This window comes from Theropithecus gelada, chromosome 5, assembly GCF_003255815.1.
Source record: "Theropithecus gelada isolate Dixy chromosome 5, Tgel_1.0, whole genome shotgun sequence".
NCBI classification, from domain to species: domain Eukaryota; kingdom Metazoa; phylum Chordata; class Mammalia; order Primates; family Cercopithecidae; genus Theropithecus; species Theropithecus gelada.
The window spans coordinates 126,018,624-126,044,655 of record NC_037672.1 but is presented as its reverse complement, the minus strand read 5'-3'; the positions used below and the strand labels follow the sequence as shown (position 1 = coordinate 126,044,655).

General features: G+C 34.3%; 1 protein-coding gene across 1 annotated transcript in view; it reads left to right on the top strand.

Annotated features, from left to right (window-relative positions):
• SCLT1 (sodium channel and clathrin linker 1) overlaps positions 1–26,032 on the top strand; it is a 211,044-nt gene that overhangs the window by 121,710 nt on the left and 63,302 nt on the right. Inside the window, exons 10-14 of the mRNA XM_025386661.1 lie at positions 7,098–7,188; positions 12,542–12,633; positions 17,790–17,967; positions 20,811–20,909; positions 24,337–24,408. Of these exons, the coding sequence (XP_025242446.1) occupies positions 7,098–7,188; positions 12,542–12,633; positions 17,790–17,967; positions 20,811–20,909; positions 24,337–24,408 (532 nt within the window). The remainder of the gene's footprint in view (positions 1–7,097; positions 7,189–12,541; positions 12,634–17,789; positions 17,968–20,810; positions 20,910–24,336; positions 24,409–26,032) is intronic.

Below are 26,032 nucleotides of genomic sequence, written 5' to 3'. Positions count from 1 at the left end.
GCTCAGATATTTCTACCATAGATGTCCCTGATGACCCATGTCTTTCCTATTTCCCTGTATCATCTTCTTTATAACATTGTCACTTTCTTTAATTACCTGATTTATTGAAATGCTTATTGCCTGTCTCCCTCCATTACAATATGAACTTTATGAGACGGGCTTTATCTTCCTTGTTTACCACTGCATCACCAGTGCTGATGACAGTGCTTTGTATGGTGCATGTGGCTGCTCAATAGACAGCGCTTGGTATGGTACGTGTAGGTGCTCGGTAAAATAACTCTAGGACTCCTGAAATACAGGAAAAACAAACAAAAAACTGATGAGCCACCAGCTCTTAAAGCTCAATATGTCCAAATTATATTCACAGTGTCGGGCATATTATAAGCATTCAATAAATATTTGTTCAAAGTATGAATGCATGGAATCCCTTAAATTATCTTTGTGAAACCTACACCATCTCTCTCAATATTGTTGTCATCATTCTGGTTTAGACTTTTCCTCCCTCTTGCTCATTTATTATAACATATTGGTTACAGAGAGAGAACTATCATTCTAGTCTATTTTTTACGAATGTCAGGTTTAAATTTCTAAAGTGCAACTCTGATACCATTATTGGTGCAGTTCCCCACTTGCCTCTAAATTGATACAGATAACTGTCAATTAAGGACATTGACATTGTAGTCCCCATGGCCTTTACAGTCTTATTTCTCATCTTCTCTAAATAAGTCCTACACTTACCTACCTTTACGCTTGTGCTTATCTTGTTTTTTCCTAAAGCTTTCTCTATCTCTTCTTGTGAGATATATAATTCCTCTGCCAATTCTTGCTTTAAATACCTCTCACTTCGGTATTCTCCCAGCTAAATGTAAATGTGCTGCATACTCAGAATCATAATGTTTTATTTTAATCTTTTGTGTTACTTAACATATGCTTGCTTTGTGGCCCTCTTCAAGATTACTATAGCGCTATAATTACATTATTGAGCTGAAAGTTTAAATTGTGTGGGGTAGATATGATCATCTGTGAAGGAGAAAAACCCTTTGTGTGTTTTGTACCACATTATTGCAGCACCTCAAACATTGCAGGCATGAAGTAAACATGTTGTAAGCATGTCTGTTGAATAAGAGATTTCGATAGTCTGATCAATAATAGAGTATGAATTAATGTTTTCTGCACTTTGTCAGTGTTACCCAAAGTTACATGACTCTAAGACTATACTTGTAATCATTGTTTACAAAAGAGTAAATTGTGAATTCTGTAGTTATTTTATAAAATCTAAGACAGTGAATATACATCAGAATCCCCTGTAGAGATTCTGGAAAACAGAGATGACCAAGTATTGCCTGCAGACATTCTGAATAAGTCTCAGATTGAGCCTATCCATATATGAAGTGAAAAAGCCTATGCATATTAGTTGCAAAAAGCTCACTTTCGTACACACAAAGTATGGACACTACTACTGGTATCATAGAATATTATATCTAACATAAAAATTAGAATTTTGAATTACCTAAAACTATGTATAATTTTGAGTTAACTTCAAGTTTCTATAAATAATACACAAATAGTGTATTTAAAAACTGAAGAGCCACTATTTTGGAAAGTTTTGTTAGCTCAATGTATAGATTATAATATCCATTGCTTTCAGAATTTCTTCAGAATGCTTCTGCCTTGAATGGGTTTCATTATTAGACTGCCACTAAAGACTGAGAAGAGGAAAAACATTGAAATAAAACATTATTCAGTTTTGGTACTTACTCGGTTTCCTAAAAGCAGTAGTGATTTTAAAAGTTTAGAACTTTGTCTAAAATTATGTTTCAGGATTTTCTAAAGCTATTAAGTGTAAATGATCAGCTTTATTATACTGGATAATTACGAAAGTCCTTATTAAATTACCTAACGTATGCATTTTTCTGTTTTAAAGAGGAAAAAATTAAGAATATCAAATCAGCAAAATTAGCTTTTATATCTCTCAAAATCTTACCAGTTTTCATTGTATGCAAAAAAGGTATTATAAACATTTCTAGAATTCCCTTTGTATGAGAGTGCAGGAAGAAACAAAAATTTGTCTTAAAATAGACTCATTGTACTTGATGTTAAGTCTCAAAAAAGTGTATTGATAATTAAAGCATTTTAATTTCTGTCCAAATTGATGGTATAATTTAAATCTAGTATTATATGCTATCCTTTATGTTATACTTGATTACATTTTGCTTAACGAAGTTTTATTTTTTTAAAAGTTGTCGGCCAGGTGCGGTGGCTCACGCCTGTAATCCCAGCACTCTGGGAGGCTGAGGCAGGCGGATCACAAGGTCAGCAGATCGAGACCATCCTGGCTAACATGGTGAAACCCTGCCTCTACTGAAGAATACAAAAACTTAGCCGGGTGTGGTGGTGGGCGCCTGTAGTCCCAGCTACTCAGGAGGCTGAGGCAGGAGAATGACATGAATCCTGGAGGTGGAGCTTGCAGTGAACCGAGATCGTGCCACTGCACTCCAGCCTGGGCGACAGAGCCAGACTCTGTCTCAAAAAATGATAATAATAAATAAGTTGTCATTCAAATGTGTTTAATATCATAAGCAATGAAAAAATACATTAATGAAAAATCCCAGGAATATAAAGTGGATTAACAAACATACCTGAAAATAAAGTAATGTGCTTTTTAGAATATTTATTTGAAGCAAAAGTAAAATCCTTGGGTAGTTATGACATCAAGATTGTTAATAGTTAACTAGTTGTGTTTTTTTTAAATCAAAATTTTTTTGTTAAACTGTTTTTAACTTTTATAAAATTACATACACAGGGAGACATGTATCTAACACATTTGCATGTAAATAGTATAAACGTAATTATTGAGTTTCTTCATAAAATAATATTAGAATTATTTTTTTAGTTCCTTCAAAAATTTTAAAAGCGTGAATATTTAAAAGAACTCACAAGACCGCACAGGGCATACTTACAGAAGGCTTTTATTTAAAGGCCAAAGGATATTGTGCAGCCAGAAAAAGAACATAGGCAAGCATATAGCATCCAGGACACATTCAAGCATAGGCACCCTAGGGCCTTTATTTATACACAGACATGCTTTGTCTCCGCCTTGAGCCACCAAGAATCTGTGCGATGAATCTTGGCTTCAGGAGAGCTCCAGGCAGGAGTTCCCATCAGGGTCATTTTTTCTTTTTTTTTTTTTTTTTTTGCCACACTGATCACATAGCCTAGCCTGGCTATCTAGTTATGCCCAGTGAAAATCATCAGTAAACAAATCAACTTGCAGGCTGCAGGAAGAGATTCATACATTAAACAGCACATCATAAATCCCGCTGTTCATATACTGGCTAAGAGTCAAGGCTAGACATTCAGGCATCCCCAGAGCTTTCCCAGTCCAACTGTAAATTAATACTTTACTACACAGTTCCTGACTATTTAATCTAATAAAAAGACAAAATTATGATGGTAGCTGCATTGTATAAACTACAGTAAAATTTATAAAATGTTTTAATATGCATTAACTTATTTAAACTTTATAATTCTGTGAACTATATGGGAAAACTGTTTTTTTCTCCATTTTATAGATACTAAGACTCAGAGAAGTTAAGTGATTGGCTCAGTTCACATACCTTTTGTGTTTGTAGAGTCAATTCTAGAAGACAGGCTTTCTGCCTTTTATTTTAGAATTTTTTTCAACCTGTCATGCCAAAAGTAGATAAAAAGAACTATTTACTTACTTTCTAACTGTTCTATGGAACAATGTGGAAAACTACTACTTATTTGCCCCCAAAAAAATAATATTTGTGTTTTAGTGAATATAATATAATATGAATGTTTTCAGAATTTTTTTTATAATGACTTCCAAATTAGGTCTAAGTCCAGTGCCTATTTTTTTTTTCTTTTTACCTATGTAGCAGGAGATTTCATCTCAAAGGAATATGAGATAATATATATTTGGAATAATTGTTCATAAATTATTTTTCTAGAATTTTTCGCACATGAATATTAAATTGGGCGTGCAAGATCTAGGTAAAATATCAATATATAGTTGTACTTGTAACATTCTCTTTCTCTGTCTTTCTCTCCCTCTCTTTCTCTCTCTCTCTCTCCCTCCCTCTCCCTCTCCTTCTCCCTCCCACTCCTCTCCCTTTCCCCCTCCCTCTTCTCACCCTTTCTTTTTGCCCTCTTATTCATTTATGATAGATTTACTTGTCTCCTATGCCCTTAGGTACTGTGCTATCTCCTGAGGGTTTAAAAATTAATAAGATGTGATCCTTGCTTTTAATTATCTTACATTGTATATTTTTTATGAACTCACAGTTCCATAAAGGAGAATCTCTATAGTATTGATTACAATACAGTGTAGTCAATCAATAGCGTATAAAGTATTATATATTATAAGTATTGAGATATAGGGTTTTCACCAAGGGGAAATTAGTGAAGACTTGAAGATGGGGAGACTTTTGAACTAGGTCAAACTTAAGGAATTGGTTAGAAAATGAAGGAGAAGACTAGTCCAACCAAACATGTGAAAAAAGAAACAAAGATGTGTTTAAGAAACACTGAGTGAGTGTTTTATTATACTTGGAATATAAATTACATGGGGGTAATTGGCAAGAGATGAGACTCTTTGATGTTAGATGTTGACTGGCCTTATATGCCATGTAGGGGAGTGTAGACTTTATGCCAAAAAGTGTGGAATCCAGGAATCATTGTTAAATAGGAGTTTTTAGTACTAGATAACTTTTTTAACAGATAAGATATATTATAAAGAATGAACGAAAGAGGAGACCATCAGTGAAGAGATGAGTTTGGAATCTATTGGAATAGTATTATGAGTGATAATGAAGCTAAAGTTTGGGCCATAGAATGAAAAAGGAATACACAATTGAAAGACAATTTAGAAATAGACTCAGGCCAATTAGATTAAAATAAGGGAAGAATCTAATTATAGAATTTTGGTCTTGGCAAATTGCCTAATCCACCTCTGTTGTTGGACATGAAGTCTTTGAGACGTGCAGCATGGTCAAGTGAATTGCGGTAAGGCATATTACTAGTTAGTGACGGAACTGGGTCCCTGCCTCTAGTGTTCTCCACATTGTACCTTGCTTCCTGTGTCTCCAACAGGTTTTTTTTTTTCTTTCTTTTTTTTTTTTTCCTTGATCATACTATGACCTTATCTTGCTTACAGTTTACAGGATACTCTAATATACATTATCTATTTTTACTTGTTCAGCAATCCCATGAAACAAGTAGAACAAGCAATATTTTATCCTTTCTGAAGGTAAGAAAACCAAATCAGCGTGGTTGCTATGCTTATTCAGAGTTTTCTCAGTTTTATCCTTACTACTTAAATATATTATTCCTTAAGTTTTTCCTTTAAAAGTATATAGGATTTTATAACTGGTAGAATCATTTGTTGATTTAGATTGTAGATATACTCCTAAAATTATCTCTCAGCCTGATGCAGATTTTCCACAAATAAGGTGGTTTTTGTTTTCTCCTTTGGCAAATCATTTTGCAAATGAAGAAAATATATTTTTGTTTGTTTGTTTGTTTGTTTGTTTTTTCTTTGAGACGGAGTCTTGCTCTGTCACCAGGCTGGAGTGCAGTGGCGCAATCTTGGCTCACTGCAACCTCCACCTCCCGGGTTCAAGCGATTCTCCTGCTTCAGCCTCCCAAGTAGCTGGGACTACAGGCATGCGCGCCAGCCCACCCAGCTAATTTTTGTATTTTTAGTAGAGACAGGGCTTCACCATGTTGGCCAGGATGGTCTCAATCTCTTGACCTCGTGATCCTCCCACCTCAGCCTCCCAAAGTGCTGGGATTACAGGCATGAGCCACTGCGCCCGGCCTGTTTGATTTTTTTTTATAATCTTGGTTAATTTAAAGCAAAACATTTTCTTAAATGCCTCATCATATAAAATATTATTGGGACCATTTGAGGGTAGGCAGTCTGTCATAGGGGACTCTTTAAATAGTAGTTTTATTACTTATTGTGAATCCTAGGGCATATTGGTAAACCTCTATCAACCTTGCTCTCCTCTACTTCAGTTTGACATAGTAGTAGTCTTAATTCACGGTTATTATGAGTGTCAAGTGAGATGACTGCAAAGCATTTACAACAGTCCCTGGCCCTAATAACTACCTGAGATGTTTTCAGCTATTATTAGATTTGTATTTTCTAATGTAGGAAATTTATCACTATATAAGTAATGCAGTTTTAAAGACAGAGTCAAAAAGAAATGAATTAACATTTACTTGTGAATTTTGCATCAAATAATTTCTGTAAGTTTTATAGCACAAATATGATTTACATTTAGATACATACATAAAATGTAATTAAGAAATAGGGAACAGTTCCTACACTAAAATATTTTTCTTCTTAAAAAATATGTTCTTTAGATAATCAAAGTGTTTTATACTCAATGGTAAATTACGATAATATTAAAAATCATTTTTTCTGTCTAAAAAAGTCTCATCTTATTGTTCTAAAATCATTTCCTATGAGGAGTCAAGAAGATATTGAAACTTACTTGATTCTGTTAGAATGTTCACAAAAACTTGTATTTTTCATTCGTTGCCAATACAGTCTCTGAAGAAAATAAACATTGTATTATGGTGGGACAAATATTTTAATTTATGTTAAGTGTTTACATAATACAAACTTCTGGTGTCTATGGAATGATCAAGGTATTGAAGTTTAAGTTCATTTTCATAGAAAGTCCAATCTCCATCTCTATAAGGATATTATAGACCTAAGTATATCCTTCTTAGTGCACGGGAGCTCTTGTTAGGTAATGTATCAAGATGATAAAGTGCTTTTTCAAGAAATTTATTGAATTACTTTGGTATATAATATAGTTTACCCAAATAAAGCATTCATGACCTCTACTTCATACCCTTCACCATTCAACTATATTTTTTCTTCTTTAGTGTCTTCTATGTGCTTTCATTAGTAATAAAGGAATCTTCCAAAATTTATTCCATGGATGCATTTTCGATACACAAGAATTAGAACTGATTTTACCAAATTTAGATTTCTATTCTAATTTTTTATTCTTAGCGGTCTATGAAAACAGTGTTTATTAATTTACTTTATTTTTTAGGCAAGCCAAATTAGAGCTGAGAGTTGCTGTAGCAAAAGTGGAAGAGTTAACTAACGCGACTGAAGATCTGCAGGGACAGATGAAAAAGAAGGTATTTTCTATTTCTAAGACAAATGGATACCTGTTGCTTAGTTTTCTTTCTATTTTGTTGATTTATTTTGAATTAGGTGTTAAAGAGGGTTGTCAGAAGATGAATTAATTATTTCATTACCCTTAAATATAAAATATGAAAGTAGGAAGCTAAACTATATTATTGAAAACAACTTTATAAATAATTTTTTATTTCCATTCTCTGTAGCCTAATTCAATAAAACATCATAATCCCACTTAATCACATCATTACTGAAATGCAGATTAATACAAGATCAGGTTTCAGTTAACTGGTTATTTGCAGTTGGAAAACAAGCATTTAATACTACTTTTATGTTATTTACTAAAATATTTATTGGCATAATAGACTCTGGTTCTTTTAAATATGTAATAGAGAAATTTCAGAAGGATGTCAAGGAAAAGTCAGACTTTATTTTTAGATAGATATAATTATTGAAATTCTCACTCTGGGGCTTATAGCTATGTAACTTTCTAAGCTTTATTCCCAATCTGTAAAAAGTTGATTATGGATTTCTAATAATGGTAGATTTTTTTTAAGTGTTACAAGAACCCTTCCATAAGTAACAATTTTAAAACTTGGATACATTTTTAAAACACCAGAAAGCACCCAAAACAGAAAAAAGTAAAAGAAATAAGAATTGTTAATTTTTGGATTTCTGGCCTGTCAGTTCTCCCAACCCCCACAGCTGTGGCTTCAGAAAACACCTCTGTATGGGCTTAAGGTACCCAGGTCAAAGTTTAGGGCTAGAAAAGCAGTAGAAGATTTAAAGAAAAAATAGTGGCAGCAAGAGTAACACACAGAAAAAGAGCCAAATTCTGAGTGTAAATTCTTACCAAATTCATGCCTGACAACTAAATTATGCATATGGAAGTGGGGGAGGGACCCCAGAGAACCCAGTGAAGAAGCAGGCAGAGACCTAAGAGAAATCTACTTTTGAAAGATAGAGATGTATGAAACTAGATATTTGAGTTTACTACTTTTTATAATTGAATACATGCGAGAAATGTGTGCAACTGAAGCATCAGCATACTGAAGCCTTCCTTATTGTTTGAAGTATCAGAGGACAAAGCCCAAAGCTGGAAAGGCAGCTGAAAATTACAAGGGAATCTCTAGAAGCAAGGGAACCACAAAGAGGATGAACCCTACCTCTGCCCAAATCTTGACTAATCTTCAAATTATGAAGGCACAGGGCCTAGTTATAAAAGCAATAGTGGAAAGCAATAAGAACTAATTACATGTATCAGCTGATACATACTGTATGTGGAATAGATTTCAAATTTCAAGACCAAGCAAGATAATTGTCTACTTGAACTAAAAAAAAGAAAGAAAGAAATTAATGCTCAAAAGAACAAAACAAGTAACTGCAATGTATTGTCTACACTATCGGGTTTTCAATAAAAAATTACTAGACAGAAAAGTATGGGCCGGGCGCGGTGGCTCAAGCCTGTAATCCCAGCACTTTGGGAGGCCGAGATGGGCGGATCACGAGGTCAGGAGATCGAGACCATCCTGACCAACACGGTGAAACCCCGTCTCTACTAAGAAATACAAAAAATAGCCGGGCGAGGTGGCGGGCGCCTGTAGTCCCAGCTACTCGGGAGGCTGAGGCCGGAGAATGGCGTGAACCCGGGAGGCGGAGCTTGCAGTGAGCTGAGATCCGGCCACTGCACTCCAGCCTGGGCTACAGAGCGAGACTCCGTCTCAAAAAAAAAAAAAAAAAAAAAAAAAAAAAAAAAAAAAAAAAAAAAAAAGTATGACCTATACTTGTTGGGGAGGTGCTGAGGGAGGCAGCCATTAGAAACTGACTTTAAATGGATCTATCTGTTAGATTTAGCAGACAGAGATTCAAATCAGCTATTATATATATGTTCAAGAAATTAAAATCTGTTTTTAAATTTAAATCTCTAGGAAGAGATAGATAATTTTAATTGAGGACTGGGACATAATTTTTAAAGAAGAAACTCTAGAGCTTTAAAGTTGAGCAACTGAAATAAAAATTTCACTAGATGGACTCAAAAACAGATTGGGAGCCGGGCGCGGTGGCTCAAGCCTGTAATCCCAGCACTTTGGGAGGCTGAGACGGGCGGATCACGAGGTCAGGAGATCGAGACCATCCTGGCTAACACGGTGAAACCCCGTCTCTACTTAAAATACAAAAAAATTGGCCGGGCGAGGTGGCGGCGCCTGTAGTCCCAGCTACTCGGGAGGCTGAGGCAGGAGAATGGCGTGAACCCGGGAGGCGGAGCTTGCAGTGAGCGGAGATCGCGCCACTGTACTCCAGCCTGGGTGACAGAGCGAGACTCCGTCTCAAAAAAAAAAAAAAAAAAAAAAAAAACAAAAAAAATAAACAGATTGGGAAAGACAGAAGAAATAATCAATGAACTTGAAGTCAGATCAATAGAAATTACCCTGTCCAAAGAACAGAGAGTTTAAAAAATTGAAGAAAAATGAACAAGTGCTCAGAAATCTATAGAACAATGTGAAGCAATACAACATAAGTGTAATTGGAACTGCCAAAGGGGGGGGGATGGGAGCAGAAAAAAAATAAATAATGGCTGAAAACTTCCTAAATTTGGTGGAAAATATTAATGAGTAAACACAGAATCACTTTAACACACATCACAATGATACTGACAGCCAATTATGAAGAGAATACCTGAAAGTAGCAATAGAAAAATGACCTGAACAGAGAGGCAATGATAAGATTAAAGGCTGAGTTCTCATCAAGAAACTGTGGAAACACTTCTGGACATAGGCCCTGGCAAAGATTTTATGTCAAAGACTCCAAAAGCAATTGCAACAAAAACAAAAATTGACAAGTGGGACCTAATTAAACTAAAGAGCTTCTGCATACCAAAGGAAACTATCAACAGAGTAAACAACCTACAGAATGGGAAAAAATATTCGCAAACTGTGCATCTGACAAAGGTCTAATATCCAGCATAAAGAACTTAATTTTGCAAGAAAAAAAAGCATTAAAAAGTAGGCAGAGGACATAAACAGACACTTTTCAAAAGAAGATATACACGTGGCCAACAAGCAAATGAGAAAATGCTGAATACTACAAATTAGAGAAATGCAAATCAAAATCACAATGAGATACCATCTCATACCTGTCAGAATGGCTATCATTACAAAGTCAAAAAATTACAGATGCTGGTGATGTTGCTGAGAAAAGGGAATGTTTATCCACTGCTGGTGGGAATGGAAACTAGTTCAGCCACTGTGGAAAAAGGTTTGGAGATTTCTCAAAGAACTCAAAACAGAAGTACCATTCAACCCAGCAATCCCATTACTGGGTATATAACAAAGTAATATAAATTGTTCCACCATAAAGACACGTGCCCATGTATGTTCATCACAGCATTATTCACTATAACAAAGAGATGGGATCAACCTAGATGCCCAGCAGACTGGATAAAGAAAATGTGTTACGTGTACACCATGGAATACTACACAATCATAAAAAGAGCAAAATCATGTCCTTTGCAGCAATATGGATGCAGCTGAAGGCCATTATCCTAAGCAAATTAACCCAGGAACAGAAAACCAAATACTGTATGTCCTCACTTACAAGTGGGGGCTAAACATTGAGTACAAATGGACACTAAAGGGAACAATATACACTGGCCCTACTTGAGGGTAGGGGATGGGAGGAGGGTGAGGATTGAAATACTACCTATCAGGTACTATGCTCATTACCTGGGTGGCAAAATAATCAGTATACCAAACCCCCTGACACACAATTTACCCATGTAACAAGCCTGCCCATGTACCCCTTGAATCAAAAATAAAGGCTGGAAGGGTGAAAAAAAAACCTGTGAAAACAGAAAGTATTGGAATAATACATTTGAAATGCTGAAGAAAAAAATACTAAGAATTCTATATTCAGTGAAATCATACTTCAAAACTGAAGGCAAAATACAGGCATTTTCAAATAAACCAAAAATGAGAGAGTTTGTCCCCAGCAGACCTGCATTCAAAAAATTCTGAAGGAAGTTCTTTAGGGTAAAAGGAAATTACACCAGATGGCAACTCAGATACAAGAAGAAACTAAAAGCAACAGAAATGGCAAATATGAAATAACTTGTGTACATACTTTTCTCTTCATATCTTTAAAAGATGACTGCTTATAGCAGAACTAATAACACTGTATTTGATGGATTTGTAAAGTGTGCAGATGTAATATATGACAACAATGGCACTCAGGACTGGGATCCTACATGGATATACACTGTTGCAAGGTTCCAGTGTTTTCTCTGAGCTTTTATCTAAATATTAACTCTAAATAAATTGGGTAAGTTCAAGATGCATATTGTAATCTCTACAGCAACTACTAAAAAATAGTTCAAACAGATATAGCTAAAAGCAATAGAGGAATTAAAATAGCATTCTTAGGCTGGGCATGGTGGTGTGCACCTATAGTCCCAGCTACTTGAGAGGCTGAGACAGGAGGATCACTTGACCCAAGGAGTTTGAGTGCAGCCTAGGTAACATGACGAGACCCTAGAAAAAAAAAAAAATGGCCGAGTGCAGTGGCTCATGCCTGTAATCCCAGCACTTTGGGAGGCCGAGGCGGGTGGCTCACTAGATCAGGAGTTCAAGGCCATCCTGGCCAATGTGGTGAAACCCCGTATCTACTAAAAATACAAAAATTTGCCAAACGCGGTAGCAGGCGCCTGTAATCCCAGTTACTCGGGAGGCTGAGCCAGGAGAATCGCTTGAAGCTGGGCAGCAGAGGTTGCAGTGAGCCAAGATCACGCCACTGTACTCCAGCCTGGGAGACAGAATGAGATTCTGTCTCAAAAAGAAAAACAAAAAGTTATGGCATCATAAAAAATATTTGTTAACACATGAAACAGGAAAAGAAGAACAAGAAATTTCTTTAGAAAGATGATACAAATAAAATTTATTAATATAGGTCAAAGCATCACTATGTCAAAGAAGAAAGACCCTGTGATTACCTTGATACTTAATGAGACATAGAATAGTATAGTTAAGAGAGCATATTCTAAAGGCAGATTCTCTGCATAGAAATCTCTCTCTTGTTTTGTTAGACTTGCATTATAGAAATAGTCTGAAATATTGGTAGAAATCTATATGCAATAACTTTTGAGTGTTTTTTATGAATACAGGATTGATGATGAAGTTCTCCCCTCCTTTTTATTATACACATGATTTGTTTCCAAAGTCACATTGTTTCTTTTAACGTATGTATTGGAATGCTAATAGCATAGTAACTTTATAGCATGAACTGTTTTCTTTAGGCTGTATAATGGTGTATTGAATTTTCACATACTCAAAGTAAGCTTCTGGTTTCTTTATTTTCTAGGAGAAGGATGTGGTGTCTGCCCATGGAAGAGAGGAAGCATCAGATAGGCGCTTACAGCAGTTACAGTCCAGTATAAAACAATTAGAAATAAGGTAAATTGTTAAATGCACCTAGCGTTGTTGATATGCTTTAAAAGATATTTTACAATAAAGTGTCAGAGTGCGATATTTACTAGAATAAATATTTTATAAACTCTAAATCAAAACTATAATCATAGGTGTAAAATCTGATTTAATCGACATTATTTATTAAAAATTATATTCAACAGATTGCTATACTTTGAATATATATTCAAAGATAATTTGTTTAATATGATTTTAAAATCTTTACTAAGTGCATTAATTTAACTTTGAACGAGAATAGTTGTGCCAAATTTAGTCCAGTACTTTTTGGGAAACAAATAAAACCCTTGATATCATGCTTTTGTATCAGTACTGCAGAGCACAAAGTACACCTTTATTTTCATTTGTCCTTAGGTCAGCCTGCAGATTTTGGTGTGAACATAGTTGACCTTCAGTAACCTAAAATCTTTCTTTCTTCTAAAGAGTGGTTAAAATTTTAAAATCATAGTTAAGAGGAAATTTGATATTACTTCAACCCCTCTATAATTCTGTACTTCTAAAATAATACAGTTACAGTAGAAATAAACCATTAAAATGGAAGGCAAAGAAAGGAGAGGAATGTTATTTTTAAAAGCTATTTTTTAGGAATCATGAACCATAAATCCTACAAAGAGGATTAACTTCAAGAGCTAAATGTAGATTCTTTTTGCATCTTGCACATAATATGTCAGAAAAATCTTGGAAGCTGAAGCTTGATCATCAATCCTTTTGGTCCTCCAGAAGGCAAGGTGCTAGTGTATCCTGCTTCCCAGTACTGTTCTCCCTTGTGTTCTTGGGAGTTCTAATTTGCAGTGGCCCTTCGGATACCTTTACCCATCACTCATCTCTGTCCTGATAGCCATCATCAATTGGTGTCATGTTTTTCAACAGGAGTATTGGCTTTTTGAGTGAGACAATTCTTAGTTGTTTGAGACTGTGCCAATAACTACAGGATGTTTAGCATCCCTGGCACCAAATACGAAATTCTAGTCGCACCTCTTAGCATTGTAACTACCAAATGTCCCCACACATTTCAAATGCCAATACCATCATAGTTACAAACCGTTGAGTATGGGACACTGGTATATCAGAATGGTCGATGCAGTACTCTTTTTAAAATCTTTTTTCTTTGTACAAGCTGAGCCATATGACTTGATATTAGATTGTGGACTTTATTTTAGGTAGGGAGAATATATATTTGTCTTTGCTAAGAAGTAATTTTTAACCAGATGCTAAAAGTCATCTTGAAAAGAGAACATTTTCCAAGTGCTTTGATGATTTTATTTTGCTATAAATGAATAATTTATCTGTTTAATAAAATCTTTTCATTTGACACGACTATAATAAAAGTGAAAATAAATATATGACTACCTCTCCCACATCAACAATGCCTTTTGTGTGCTAATATTTAGAATAATTAATACACGTAGAGGAAAACAAATATGATCCTTGCAGAAATCAATAATAATTAGATTTGAGAAGAAAAGAAGTGAAATGAAGTTTTAATAATTTTTATATGTTTGTTTGTTTTCAGTAATTTTGGGCAATATAAAGGAGATATATGCAAAGCATACTTGAAACCCCTATTTTTATGCCTATTGAACAGGAGTAGTAGAAAAAGGTCTAAGAGATAGTTGAGGTATACCCCAGTATGACTAGATACGATTTTCCGTGCATTGTTAGAAGAAAAGTCTTTAAGACTCCCTCCTAAGACGGACTTTCGTATTCACAGGTGAAGCATCATGTTTTCAATGTGTGTTGAGCACCTACTGTTGTACCAGCCAGTGTTTTAGGTTCTGGAATTCTAGAAGTGGCCTGTATCTGGTGATATCTGATTATCTCTGTAGATGACAGAGAAAAGTCCTTAAAACATCATTTATACCTATTTAAACAGATACAAAAGATTATTCTCAGTAGGGAAAATTCACCAATGGATACTACTATTAAAAATAGGGTTTTTAAAAAATAAGTAAAAACTTAGAATGAAGTCTGATTGATAGGCATCACTTACTTGTATAATCACCCCCACCACCTTCTGACCTCCATTACTCATATGCTTAAATTGTTAGGGAAAGAAAATTATTCAATAATATAATTGACTCTCGGTTGGCTACCACTATCTGCCTGAATTGATATTTGAGATTTCACTCATATGTACTAAAGAATGCACCCAGATTTATACATCATTCGTTACTTAATCGGAATCCAAATCACTTTTTTTCTCCTTTCTTCAGCAAATATTCACTTACTAGACTGAAGACATTTTAAAAGCTAAGTTACCATAGAATATATGTATGTTTGAGAGCTTGAAAAGACTAATATGAAAGTGATTGAAAAACAGAATTTAGATACAATTGTTTTTCGTCAAGATTTAGTTAGGTGGGTCTTTAGTACTGTGAAAGACCAAATGTACCAGATAATTCAGGAGATTATTTTATACAGGCTATTGCAGTAGGGAGAATGCTCATTAATGAGGAATGTTTCAAAGAAAAGGAAGAGGCCTGAGGTTTTATATAGGTGGATAAACGAGGGGTGCATGAGTCTTATGGGACTCATGAGGAAGGATGGAGGTGGGTCTTATTTTGGAATATGCGAGAGCAGGGTTATTTTATGCTGTTAACTCTATTCTGAAACACAAAATGATAGAGGGGTTTAGAGGACAGGGGTGGGAGGATTTCTTAGCCATCCCTGTTTTCTTGGCTCAGGTAAAGTCTAATATCAGTATAAAGGAAGCACAAAAGTCAGATACAGCAGACATAATATACGATTAATGTCTGTTCTTAAGATTTGAGGCAGATATTTGAATGGACCAACAATTCAGTAACACAGGTTAGAAATGGAGGAGAACAAAGTAATGATTAATGATGATTGTGCAGACTATTCCATTCACATAACATGTCAGACTAAATATTCTGAAAAAAACCCTCTTAATGTAAGCATCTTGATAAATGACAACATGATTTGTTTTCAAAGTTGTTTCTTTAACTTACATATTAGAATGCTAATAGCATAAAAAATTTATAGCATGAACTGTTTAATTACATTTAAATGCTCAACTTATATAGTTGGGAACTCTCAAGCATACAAATAAAAAAACAAAAACAGGAAGCTAAAACAAGAATGATAAATAAATGACTTGCCTGCCAAGGATGTCAGGGCTGGATCTATATTATGTCACAAGAAGGTAAATGTCCTTGGGCAGGCTAGAACCCTTGAAGGAGCTACACTCTAATTAAAAGGCCAAAATAGAAAAAAATTTCTGCTTCTTAACAATGATAGCCAACCAATAAAACTATTTCCATCATGTAGCCAAATGGAAAAAATAAAAATCATAATAATCATTGTAGTCTTCTCTGAGAATGTGTAACCATAACTCTGCCCTCATATGACACTGTTGTTTAATGTTATACTATCTGTTCATTTGGAAACCTCAGCCCCAAAAACTAAAGTGGCAACAGATTGGTAGGTAGTCCTGGTGCATGGAAGAAGCAATAGTAAACCTTTGGGTGAAATACTTTTGAACACGGACCCCTCAGGATTCCCACAAATTAAGTTTAGACAGATATGAACTTAATCAAAAATTACCAAATGCATGAGAAAGTAAACCACTTGACTGACAGGAAGAGGGTTTTGAAGTGGGTAGTGGAGGGGAGTGCGGAGGGGAGAATAGAGAAGCCTGCTTCTTCTACTATTTAGAAAAAAGAAATGCCTGAAAATAACAAATAACAAAGAAAATTATAAAATGTGTCTTACCAAACATGTTATAAAGCCAAAGTAATCAAATCAGTAATCAAATTAAAATGAGTTGAGCATGTAAAACTAAGTAGATTAATGAAACATAATCTACTAGTAAATTATTATATTTGCATATATGGTATTTGCATATTTGGAGGATGGTAATAGGAGTATTTAAATTCATTAGTTACTAATGGTACTCAAACAACCGGCCGTTAGTTTGGAACTTAAGTTGGACTCTTCTCTTACATCATACTCAGGAGTAAATTCAAATGAGTCAGGATTAAAAATATAGGGGTAAAAACTAAAGTCATGGAAATCTTTGGAGGAAATCTAAGAGATTACACTGACAATTTATGGATGAAGGAGACCATCTTTATAAAAACTGAAATCCCAAAAGTTGAAAAAAATAGTCAAATTTAGCTGTGTTAAATTTTTAGTGTGATGAAGATTCCCTAAATAGAGTCAATAGGCAAGAACAACAAAAGGTAGATTTGGAAAAAAAAAATATTTTCAGCATAAAGGACAGACTAAGGGTTAATATTTATAATTTATGGTTCTTATAAAGGGAAGAGCAAAGTAAACAACCCATCAGAAAAAAAATGTGCAAAGATTAGAAGAAATTCAAAGAACAAAATTCATTTGGCTTACAAAAGGAAGAAAATATGCGTAAAGTTTCTTATAGAGAAATACAAATTAACAGTGAAATGAGGTTACATTCATTAGACTAAGAAAGGAAGGAGCCTTTATAACTTGATGAGATTTCTATATTATTAGATGAGAAAAGCAAGTATAGAAAAGGGTATATATTATGATTTTTATTGTTATAACAAAAATTATAAAGCTACTGTGGTTAGCTGTATGTATAATATGTGTGTATATTTATGTGTATATGTGTATGAGTATATATATATATAAAATCATATGAATATTGAGAAAATTATTTTAATATATACATTAGTAAGTTCACATAGCTTGTCTGGGTAGAGAGCATGAAAAGGGAGAAAAGAGAAAAGACCATATAAATGTAAAGAACAACTCATTTCTTAAGGGTTTGCTTTGTGTCATTGTCATGTAACTATATAATACAGTGTAATACCATAACAAGTATAACATAATTAGGATCAGAAAATCCAGGCTCAGTCTCAGCCCCACTGCTCATTAGCCCTATGACCTTAATCAAATGCCTGACCTCTCTGGGTATGTTTGTTGTTCTTTAAAATGAAGATATGGAGATAGTAAAACCTACTTTATAGAAGTGTAATGAGTATCAAATGAGAAAATATTAATACATGCGAAAGTTACTAGCATAATAATACCGGTATTGTGCTACTGAGTAGTAGATGCTCAGGAAATCTCCCTCCTTCCCTTTAAAAAAGTTTAACTTTCCCAGTGTAATTATTGATTTCTAGATTATGTGTGACAATCCAAGAAGCCAACCAATTAAGAACAGAAAATACACATCTGGAAAAACAGACCAGAGAGCTACAAGCAAAGTGCAATGAATTAGAAAAAGAGCGATATGAGGCTATTGTAAGAGCCAGAAATAGCATGCAACTCTTAGAAGAAGCTCACCTTCAAAAAAGTCAGGTAAGAAAGCTAGTAAATATGTTTAGATATAATAAAATGTTGACTATTCTCCCATGTGACCTCACAGTAAGGGATTCAATAGCTGCAGAATAAATGCATGAAAATGAAATTGCTATTCTCTTCATTAGTAATCATACCATATTCTTGGATGGTAAAACCAAATACGATAATATGATAAAATGTCAATTCCTTTCTAAAATAATGTATAAATATCAGACTTTTCTTATTTTCCCAAACCCTGTGTAACTAATCTTCAAACCCTGTAGTCTCATACTTAAAAAAAAAAAAAAAAAAAAAAAAAAAAAAAAAACTGTTACAGTGCTTTACTGCAGTATACCCTATATTTTATTTAGTTGAATCTGATAAATCTTATCCATCTCTATTCCCCTTCGTCATATACTCAATTACTTTAATAAAGCAGAAGCTTAATTGGCTTTAAAGATTTTTTTACCAAAGTCTTCATGTCACTGTTCTTTTTTAGTTCTCTAACAATTGTGATTCCTGTGCTATCAAATACAGTGTTCCTTGTCATATACAGCTTCCCTATGAATTATGTATTTAGTTTATTGAAGTCACAAAATAAATGTTTTAATGTTTATTTTGCTGCCTCCCTTATGTAGAGTTCATTAAATCATTAATTTATTTACCAACATTTATTGAAAACCTAGTATATGCAGAATACTCTGCTAGCAAGTATGTTGGGGTACAAAGGAAGTGCTTTGTTTTATGTATATTTCCCTTTTTACAGAAGATTTTTCAAGAGATCTAGTAAAACAGAACATAGTGTAAGTTGGATATTGAGAAGCTAATAAATAAAAAAAAATTATCTAAATCCTAACTGTGGGAATGCTAAGGTGTTTATCATGCCTTTCAACTAATATTTTCATCTGTGATCTGAATACTGTCTTTTAGAATGGTTAAGAGGCACACAATAGACATAATATGCTTGGGAATTGTGTCGAATACCTAAATCAACTAGAAAAATTAAGGTCAAGACAAAATTTTTATCTCTGCCCTCTGAAGCCTACTTGTATGAGCACTCTTAATACCAAGCCATTAAAAATAAACATCTTGGCCGGGCATGGTGGCTCAAGCCTGTAATCCCAGCACTTTGGGAGGCCGAGACGGGCGGATCACAAGGTCAGGAGATCGAGACCATCCTGGCTAACACGGGGAAACCCCGTCTCTACTGAAAAATACAAAAAACTAGCCGGGCGAGGTGGTGAGCGCCTGTAGTCCCAGCTACTTGGGAGGCTGAGGCAGGAGAATGGCGTAAACCCGGGAGGCGGAGCTTGCAGTGAGCTGAGATCTGGCCACTGCACTCCAGCCTGGGCGGCAGAGCGGGACTCTGTCTCAAAAATAAATAAATAAATAAATAAATAAACATCTTGTGTAGAGCACAGTGGACAGAGAAAAGAGTAGGAACACTCATTGCCCATCCTCCTCCCAAATTTTCTCACTCAAATCCTAAGTCAACAGACCCTCACAGAGACTGTCTATGGCTACAATATTAAGCTGCTCCTTGACTCATTGCTTAGTTGCTAGAGGTTTCCCATCTTCAGTTGCTTGTTCAAAGTCAACGGTTCTCCCAACCGATCATACAAGCAAGGCAGGAAGTGCAGCCTAGCATAGTTCCCCTTCTCCCCCTCAAGGTTATTACGTGAGAACAGCTGTTACTTGTCACTAGCTTACTTGTTTAAGGTGGAGGAAATTTATCTTAAAAAGCAATTTTTAAAAAAACAGGTAAAAATGTGTATGGTACCTTTGGAAGATGGTGGGAACAGAACACAGGGCCACTTACATGTTGATTTAAAATGGATTCAACTTGGCCTAATTGAAGGAGTTCCAAGCCCAGAAAAAAAGATTTGTGTTAGAAATATAAATATGGGAATTGTCAGCATATAAATGATATTTAAAACCATGAAATTTGATTAGACCACTAAGAGAAGGACATATAGAGAGGGGGGCAAGAACTGAACCTTGGGTAGTCCAGTGTTAAGAGATTCAGGAGATGAGGAAGAATCAGGCAGTGTAGACTGAAGAGGAATGATCAGTGAGAGAGGAGGAAAACCAGTACTGTGTATGATGTGCTGAAAATCACGTGCAGAAAGTACAACAAGGAGAGGAAAGTAAATATCTCAAGTGCTGCTGGTAAAGAAGTACTGAAAATTTACTTACAGATAATCAACATGGAGATCATGATGGTGAAAGCCTGATTCAAGGAAGTATAAAAGAGATTGAAAGAAAAAGTCTTGGAGATGAACATGTTACAGAGTTTTGCTTCACAGAGAAGCAAGGAAATGGAGTGTGACTGACAGCAGAGCTAGGATTATGGCAATATTTATTTGGTGGGAGATGGAAATGATTGGAATGATAGAAACACATCAAAGAGACAAAAACAAGTGGTGTCTGCAGTGATCAAGTTATGAGTTAATGAGTGACATAATTTGAATAATACTAAATAATGGAAAGAGAAAGAAATTCAAGAGATTCTTATAAGGATACAATACCTAGATTTGATGATTTACTTTATATAGGGACTCAAAAAAAATGGAAAATTCAAAAATGGTTTTAAGATTTCTGGCTGTAGAGATTAGAAGGGTGTTAGAAACATTGGCTGAAATAAATACCATAGAGAAAGTGTCTTTAGTTAGGACAAGGGCAGGTGAGGAGGTTAGGGAAAATAAATATCATTCATGATTTCAACATGATATTCAAGTAGAGATGTCCCAGAAGTTTTGAATAAGGTGTTTATAGAAAGTGACTAGTGGATAGGTTTTTACCTGTTACTATCTTTGCTAATAATGATGTGATCTATAACATGAAATGATTGTTTTCTGAAGGCTCTACTTGAGGAGAAGCAAAAAGAAGAAGACATAGAGAAAATGAAAGAGACAGTTTCTCGGTTTGTACAAGATGCTACCATAAGAACCAAGAAGGAAGTAAGGATTTTTAATTATATTTAAAATTCAGAATTTAAGTCACAACTAAAGACTAAATTCTACCTAAATATTTGTAAATTAAAATTAAAATACTTGCCTACATAGTTATGAAGACTGTTTTGAAATTATTAACATAAGTGTTTAAAAACTAACTAAAGGAACTGAGTAAAGGCTCCTTTCCTTTAAATTTATCTCCAGTAGGATAGTGGGATATACTGAATAGCCCTCCACTTGATAAAATAAAGATGTTCCTTTTTTTTCCTTATCTGTATTTTTTGTGGGCAATATTATTTCTCTTCTAGGTGAACTGTAGCTTTAAACTGGATTTTAAAACTTCATCAGTTTAGAAAAAATAAAGTTAAAATGTTTGCTTTCTCCCAAGCAACTAGATGGTAGAATTTTTATTTCCACAAAGCCACTGCATAATATTTCTTCCTGCAGAAGTATTTCTTAGAAATCTATTACTTTTACAGAATCATGGTGTAAAGAAAAAAAAATCTATTACTTTATCTTTATATGACCGAAATTAGATAATTTCCCAAGATAAAATTTTTATTTTAAGGCAGAGTCCAAAGTAAACCGTGTGCTTTTTAATTTCTAATCTTCTATATCCTTTCTGCAGGAGCTCTGTCCTTCCTATTCGTGAAGTTGAGAGTACTGTAACATTGGACTATAGCCTAAAATATTCTTGACGACATATTTTTAAAATAAATATTAATAAACTTTATACTTTTAATGATAAAAATATTTTATTAAAGTATTCATGGTATGAGCATTCCTCTAATTGTATTTTCTTATCCTAAAATAAATTCACATTGATTTTGGGGCTGATGAAGCTCATCTTTTCCATGAAACTTTAAATAATCTAAGTAGGATTTTTCACAAGCATTGTGATCTCATTCATTCCAAATGTTTTGCAAATGGAAAATACAGATGCTTCCTAAAATCCAATTATTTCCCTATTCAAATATGTAATCCTTCCAGGCATCTGAAGCTCAACATGTCTGAAACTGAACTTACTCTTGTAGTCAGTCCCAGATTGTTTCTTCCTTAGGTGTTCCTGTTGATTTCCTGTAGCCAGCCTTTCCCCGCCATTACAACTATTCACTCAGGAAGTATTTATTGAGCACTTCCTGTGTGCCATGCATTTTGCTGGGTCTTTCCCCCCTCTGAGTTCCACACTCTTGCCAAGTTAATTTTTTTAAGTAAACTTTTAAAATTATTATTAAAAGTGACATATATTCATTGTAAAAAGAAATGGAAAATATGTATGAGAAAATATGTATAAATGAAAAATATGTATAAAAGAAAATTAAAATTACAAGTTTAATACCCAGAGATAGCCACTATTTTTAGCATTGTTCTGTGAATTTCATTTAATCCCAAATTATTCACAGCGTGTCCTTCAAATATGTAGAATTAACCTGTTGAATTGAGAATAACTTTATATGTATCTCTTCCTATTGACTGAAGTAAATACAATGAATAAATTGTCACATATTTCTCTTCTGGCTATAAAATTGAACAAAAATATGACAGTGGCTTATTTCTTTAAAATATGAAAATACTTTATTTCTTAGATATCTCTCAAATAAATAAAATTTGTAAAAAAAAAATACATTGTTTACTTTTGATTTTAAGTCAAAGCTAGTGCCATTATTGGATTTTCCTATTTCTTAATAGTTTATCTTACTATTTGGTTTATAAATATCCTTACTGTTCATAAAATTATAGAGGGAAATGCTTATATAAAGTGAAGATAGGATGAGAGAAGTGTATTAGTCCCTCTACAGACTTCAAAACCCCAATCACAGTAAACTACCTCACTGAAATGTGTATTTCCTCACATGACGGAAGTTTACATTTTGTTTCATTAGATACTAACTCTAGAAAATTCCATATGACTTTTGGAGCACAGAAGTTTACATATGATATGCCATCAGTGTCAATAGTTCTACACAGTCCTTTCAAAAGGCATGAATAGTTTGATTCATCTGTATTTGCCAGGATTACTATAAATGTATTTCAAAATATGTACCCTCCTGTTGTCATAAGCCCTCAAGTTAGCTGTATCATTTCTAGATACTAAAAAGAACACATTTTAGAAATTATGCGAGAGAGAGATAGACATGACAGGGCTTGTAAGAACCAAAATTTTTATATTATAGGAACATTTATGACTTAATTTCTCTGCCTCAGTTTTCCTCATCTATATTGGAAATAATAACAACCTCATTGGATTTTTGTGAGAATTAATGAGATAATACATGTAAAGCACTCTGAATAGTACCTAACACACATTAATCCTCCATAAATTCTGTTATTGTTACTGATCCATAAACAGAATACATTGATTTTTAATATAATTATTCATAGGAAAAGTCTACATCAAATTATAACCTTGAAAAGAGCTAAAATAGGCCGGGCGCGGTGACTCACGCCTGTAATCCCAGCACTTTGGGAGGCTGAGGCAGGCAGATCACAGGGTCAGTAGATCGAGACCATCCTGGCTAACACGGTGAAACCCCGTCTCTACTAAAAATACAAAAAATTAGCTGGGCCTGGTGGCGGGCGCCGGTAGTCCCGGCTGGAGGCTGAGGCAGGAGAATGGGGTGAACCTGGGAGGCGGAGCTTGCAGTGAGCCGAGATCGCGCCACTGCACTCCAGCCTGGGCCACAGAGCGGGACTCCCTCTCAAAAAAAAAAAAAAGAGCTAAAATAGACCCAGAAATAGTATGCTTGGCAGGCCTTCAGAAAGGTAACTCATATTAATTAACCGTATAAAGTACATGGCAGTATTGTAAATGTTCTAAACAAGGTTTACATCATATTTTCAAAATAGTCCATCTTACAAGATACTAGAAAATTCTCAAAGACCTTTAGATCATAAAAGTTTACTGATGATTTACCATTGGCATCAGTATTCTTCAGAGTCCTTTTAAAACGCATGAATAGTTATTAGAAAAATTTATTGTCATAGAGAAATCCTGATGAGATGTGACTAATTTTTCAAAATACTCTGTGCACATTAATAGTGTTCTTTCTGAAGATATTTAAATGTTAATTAAATTTTATTAAATGTTATTTATTAAATATTATTAAATCTTAATTTATCTTCAGAAGTAAAAGTAATTTAATACTGGGGTGTGATGGGTATTATTTAAAAAATTCTTCTGTTTATGAATCAAAAGCATCCTATGATGAAGATGTCTGACAACCACAGTCATTTTGGATATACCATTCTATTCACTCTTCTTCCACTTTCATGGCAAATTCTTCGCTCTTTAATATATTGTGTGCTTATTTGTCTTTTATGCCCTAAAAGTTACAATTTTGTTTTTATCAAAATTATTCTTGTATGTGTTTCTATCAGATATTAATCATTTTTATTCTAGACCCAAATAATGAGTAAATGTCTTAATTGACAGGTTGCAAACACAAAAAAACAATGCAATATACAAATTTCTCGATTAACAGAAGAACTTTCAGCCCTTCAAATGGTATGTTTGACTATACTGATATTTTCTTCCAAATATTGCTTACTTTAAAGGCCAAGATATATACTATTGGGGATTCATTCATTCAAAAGATGCTTATTGAACCAAGCCCTGACTAGGTGCTAGGAAAAAAGCGAAAATCCAGATAGACATGTTTGCAGCAGTCTTGTGGCTTATGTTCTAGCAGGAAAGATAGATGGCATTTATCACCTTTTACTGTAACTACCTGTCTTTGACAGAGAATGCACAGGGTGCTATTGCTAGCTGTAGCTCCTATCATATGCTGAGTTTTTCTGGGAAACCAAGGAGAAAGAGAAAGTATATTTAACAGTGGTAAGGAAGAAAGACAGAAAGCTTCCTGAAAGAAATGAGGACTGAGGAATGAGTAGGCCAAGAGGGGAGAGGAAAAGATTACTTGTGTGGCTAGAGATGGGATTGGAAATAGAAGTTTAATTTGAAGTTTGATGTAAAGAAATTTAATAACCTTGCTTACAGGAGAATAAAAGTACAACAATTTTCAAGAATTGAGAAAATGTTTATAACTTCACATACTCTCATCTTTTCTGACTCCCTGTATCACTTTTTATCTCTATTACAAAATTTATCAATGAATCATATCTTGTAATAAATGTCGTGCATTAGGTGTATGTTGATCATACACTGTCTCTCTCCATGAAAATCTTATATCTGCAATTAGATTGTAGCATCTCAACATAGTAGAGTCTTACACCTTCCTTTATTTTCCCTATTGCTTGCCTAGTACAGTGTTTTGCAGAGTTTATTTTTAAATGTTTATCAACTGAATGATATATTTAAACACTCTGACAGAGGAACCACATTTTCTTTTGCCATTCTACAAACTTTGGAGAGCACATGATGGGATCTTAATCATCATGTATTGGGTCCCAAATGTAATAGAACAAGGAACATTTATTTTGTATTTGTTTAATGTCACTTATTTTAATAATGTAGGAACATCAAGTAAAACTAGTGGGATGCAATGCGGCCAGTTAGTCATGTGTAGTTTTTTGTTGTACAGTTTTGCTTCCTTTTCTATCACTCAGTTATTTCGCTTGTTCTCTTTCATGGGCTGATTAGCTATCAAGAGATTAGTATCTTTGTGGAAAAAGAGAAGTAGAAGGATACTACCCCAGTCCAAGATCATTTAATGGATGGTAGACTCTTCAAGGGCATGAACATTCATTCTTTCTGTATTCTCAAGGGAACAAGGACTGGCTAAGACTTCCAGGGATTTTTCAAATCATTATTAGCTATGTAACAACCAGAGCTATATTAAACTCACTTTAGAGTAAAAAGAATGACAATTTTAGTTTATTGCAAAAAGTGTTCTTATGGTAAAACAATTCTACTTCATAGCTAAGTGATTTTTCTAAAACATCTGGTAGTCATGTTGATTCTATGGGGAGAACTATACTGTGTAATTGAAAAGTTTGAAGTATTAAATATGTTAAAAATATGTTCAAAGGAAAACATTTGGCTACTTCAAGACAGATTTTCTCAAAAAATCTAAGCTGCAGTTTGAAGCATAATAACCTGATGCTTGCTATTGTTTTCTATTATTAACAATTTTACTATCTATACTAATAGTATTAATATACTATCCATC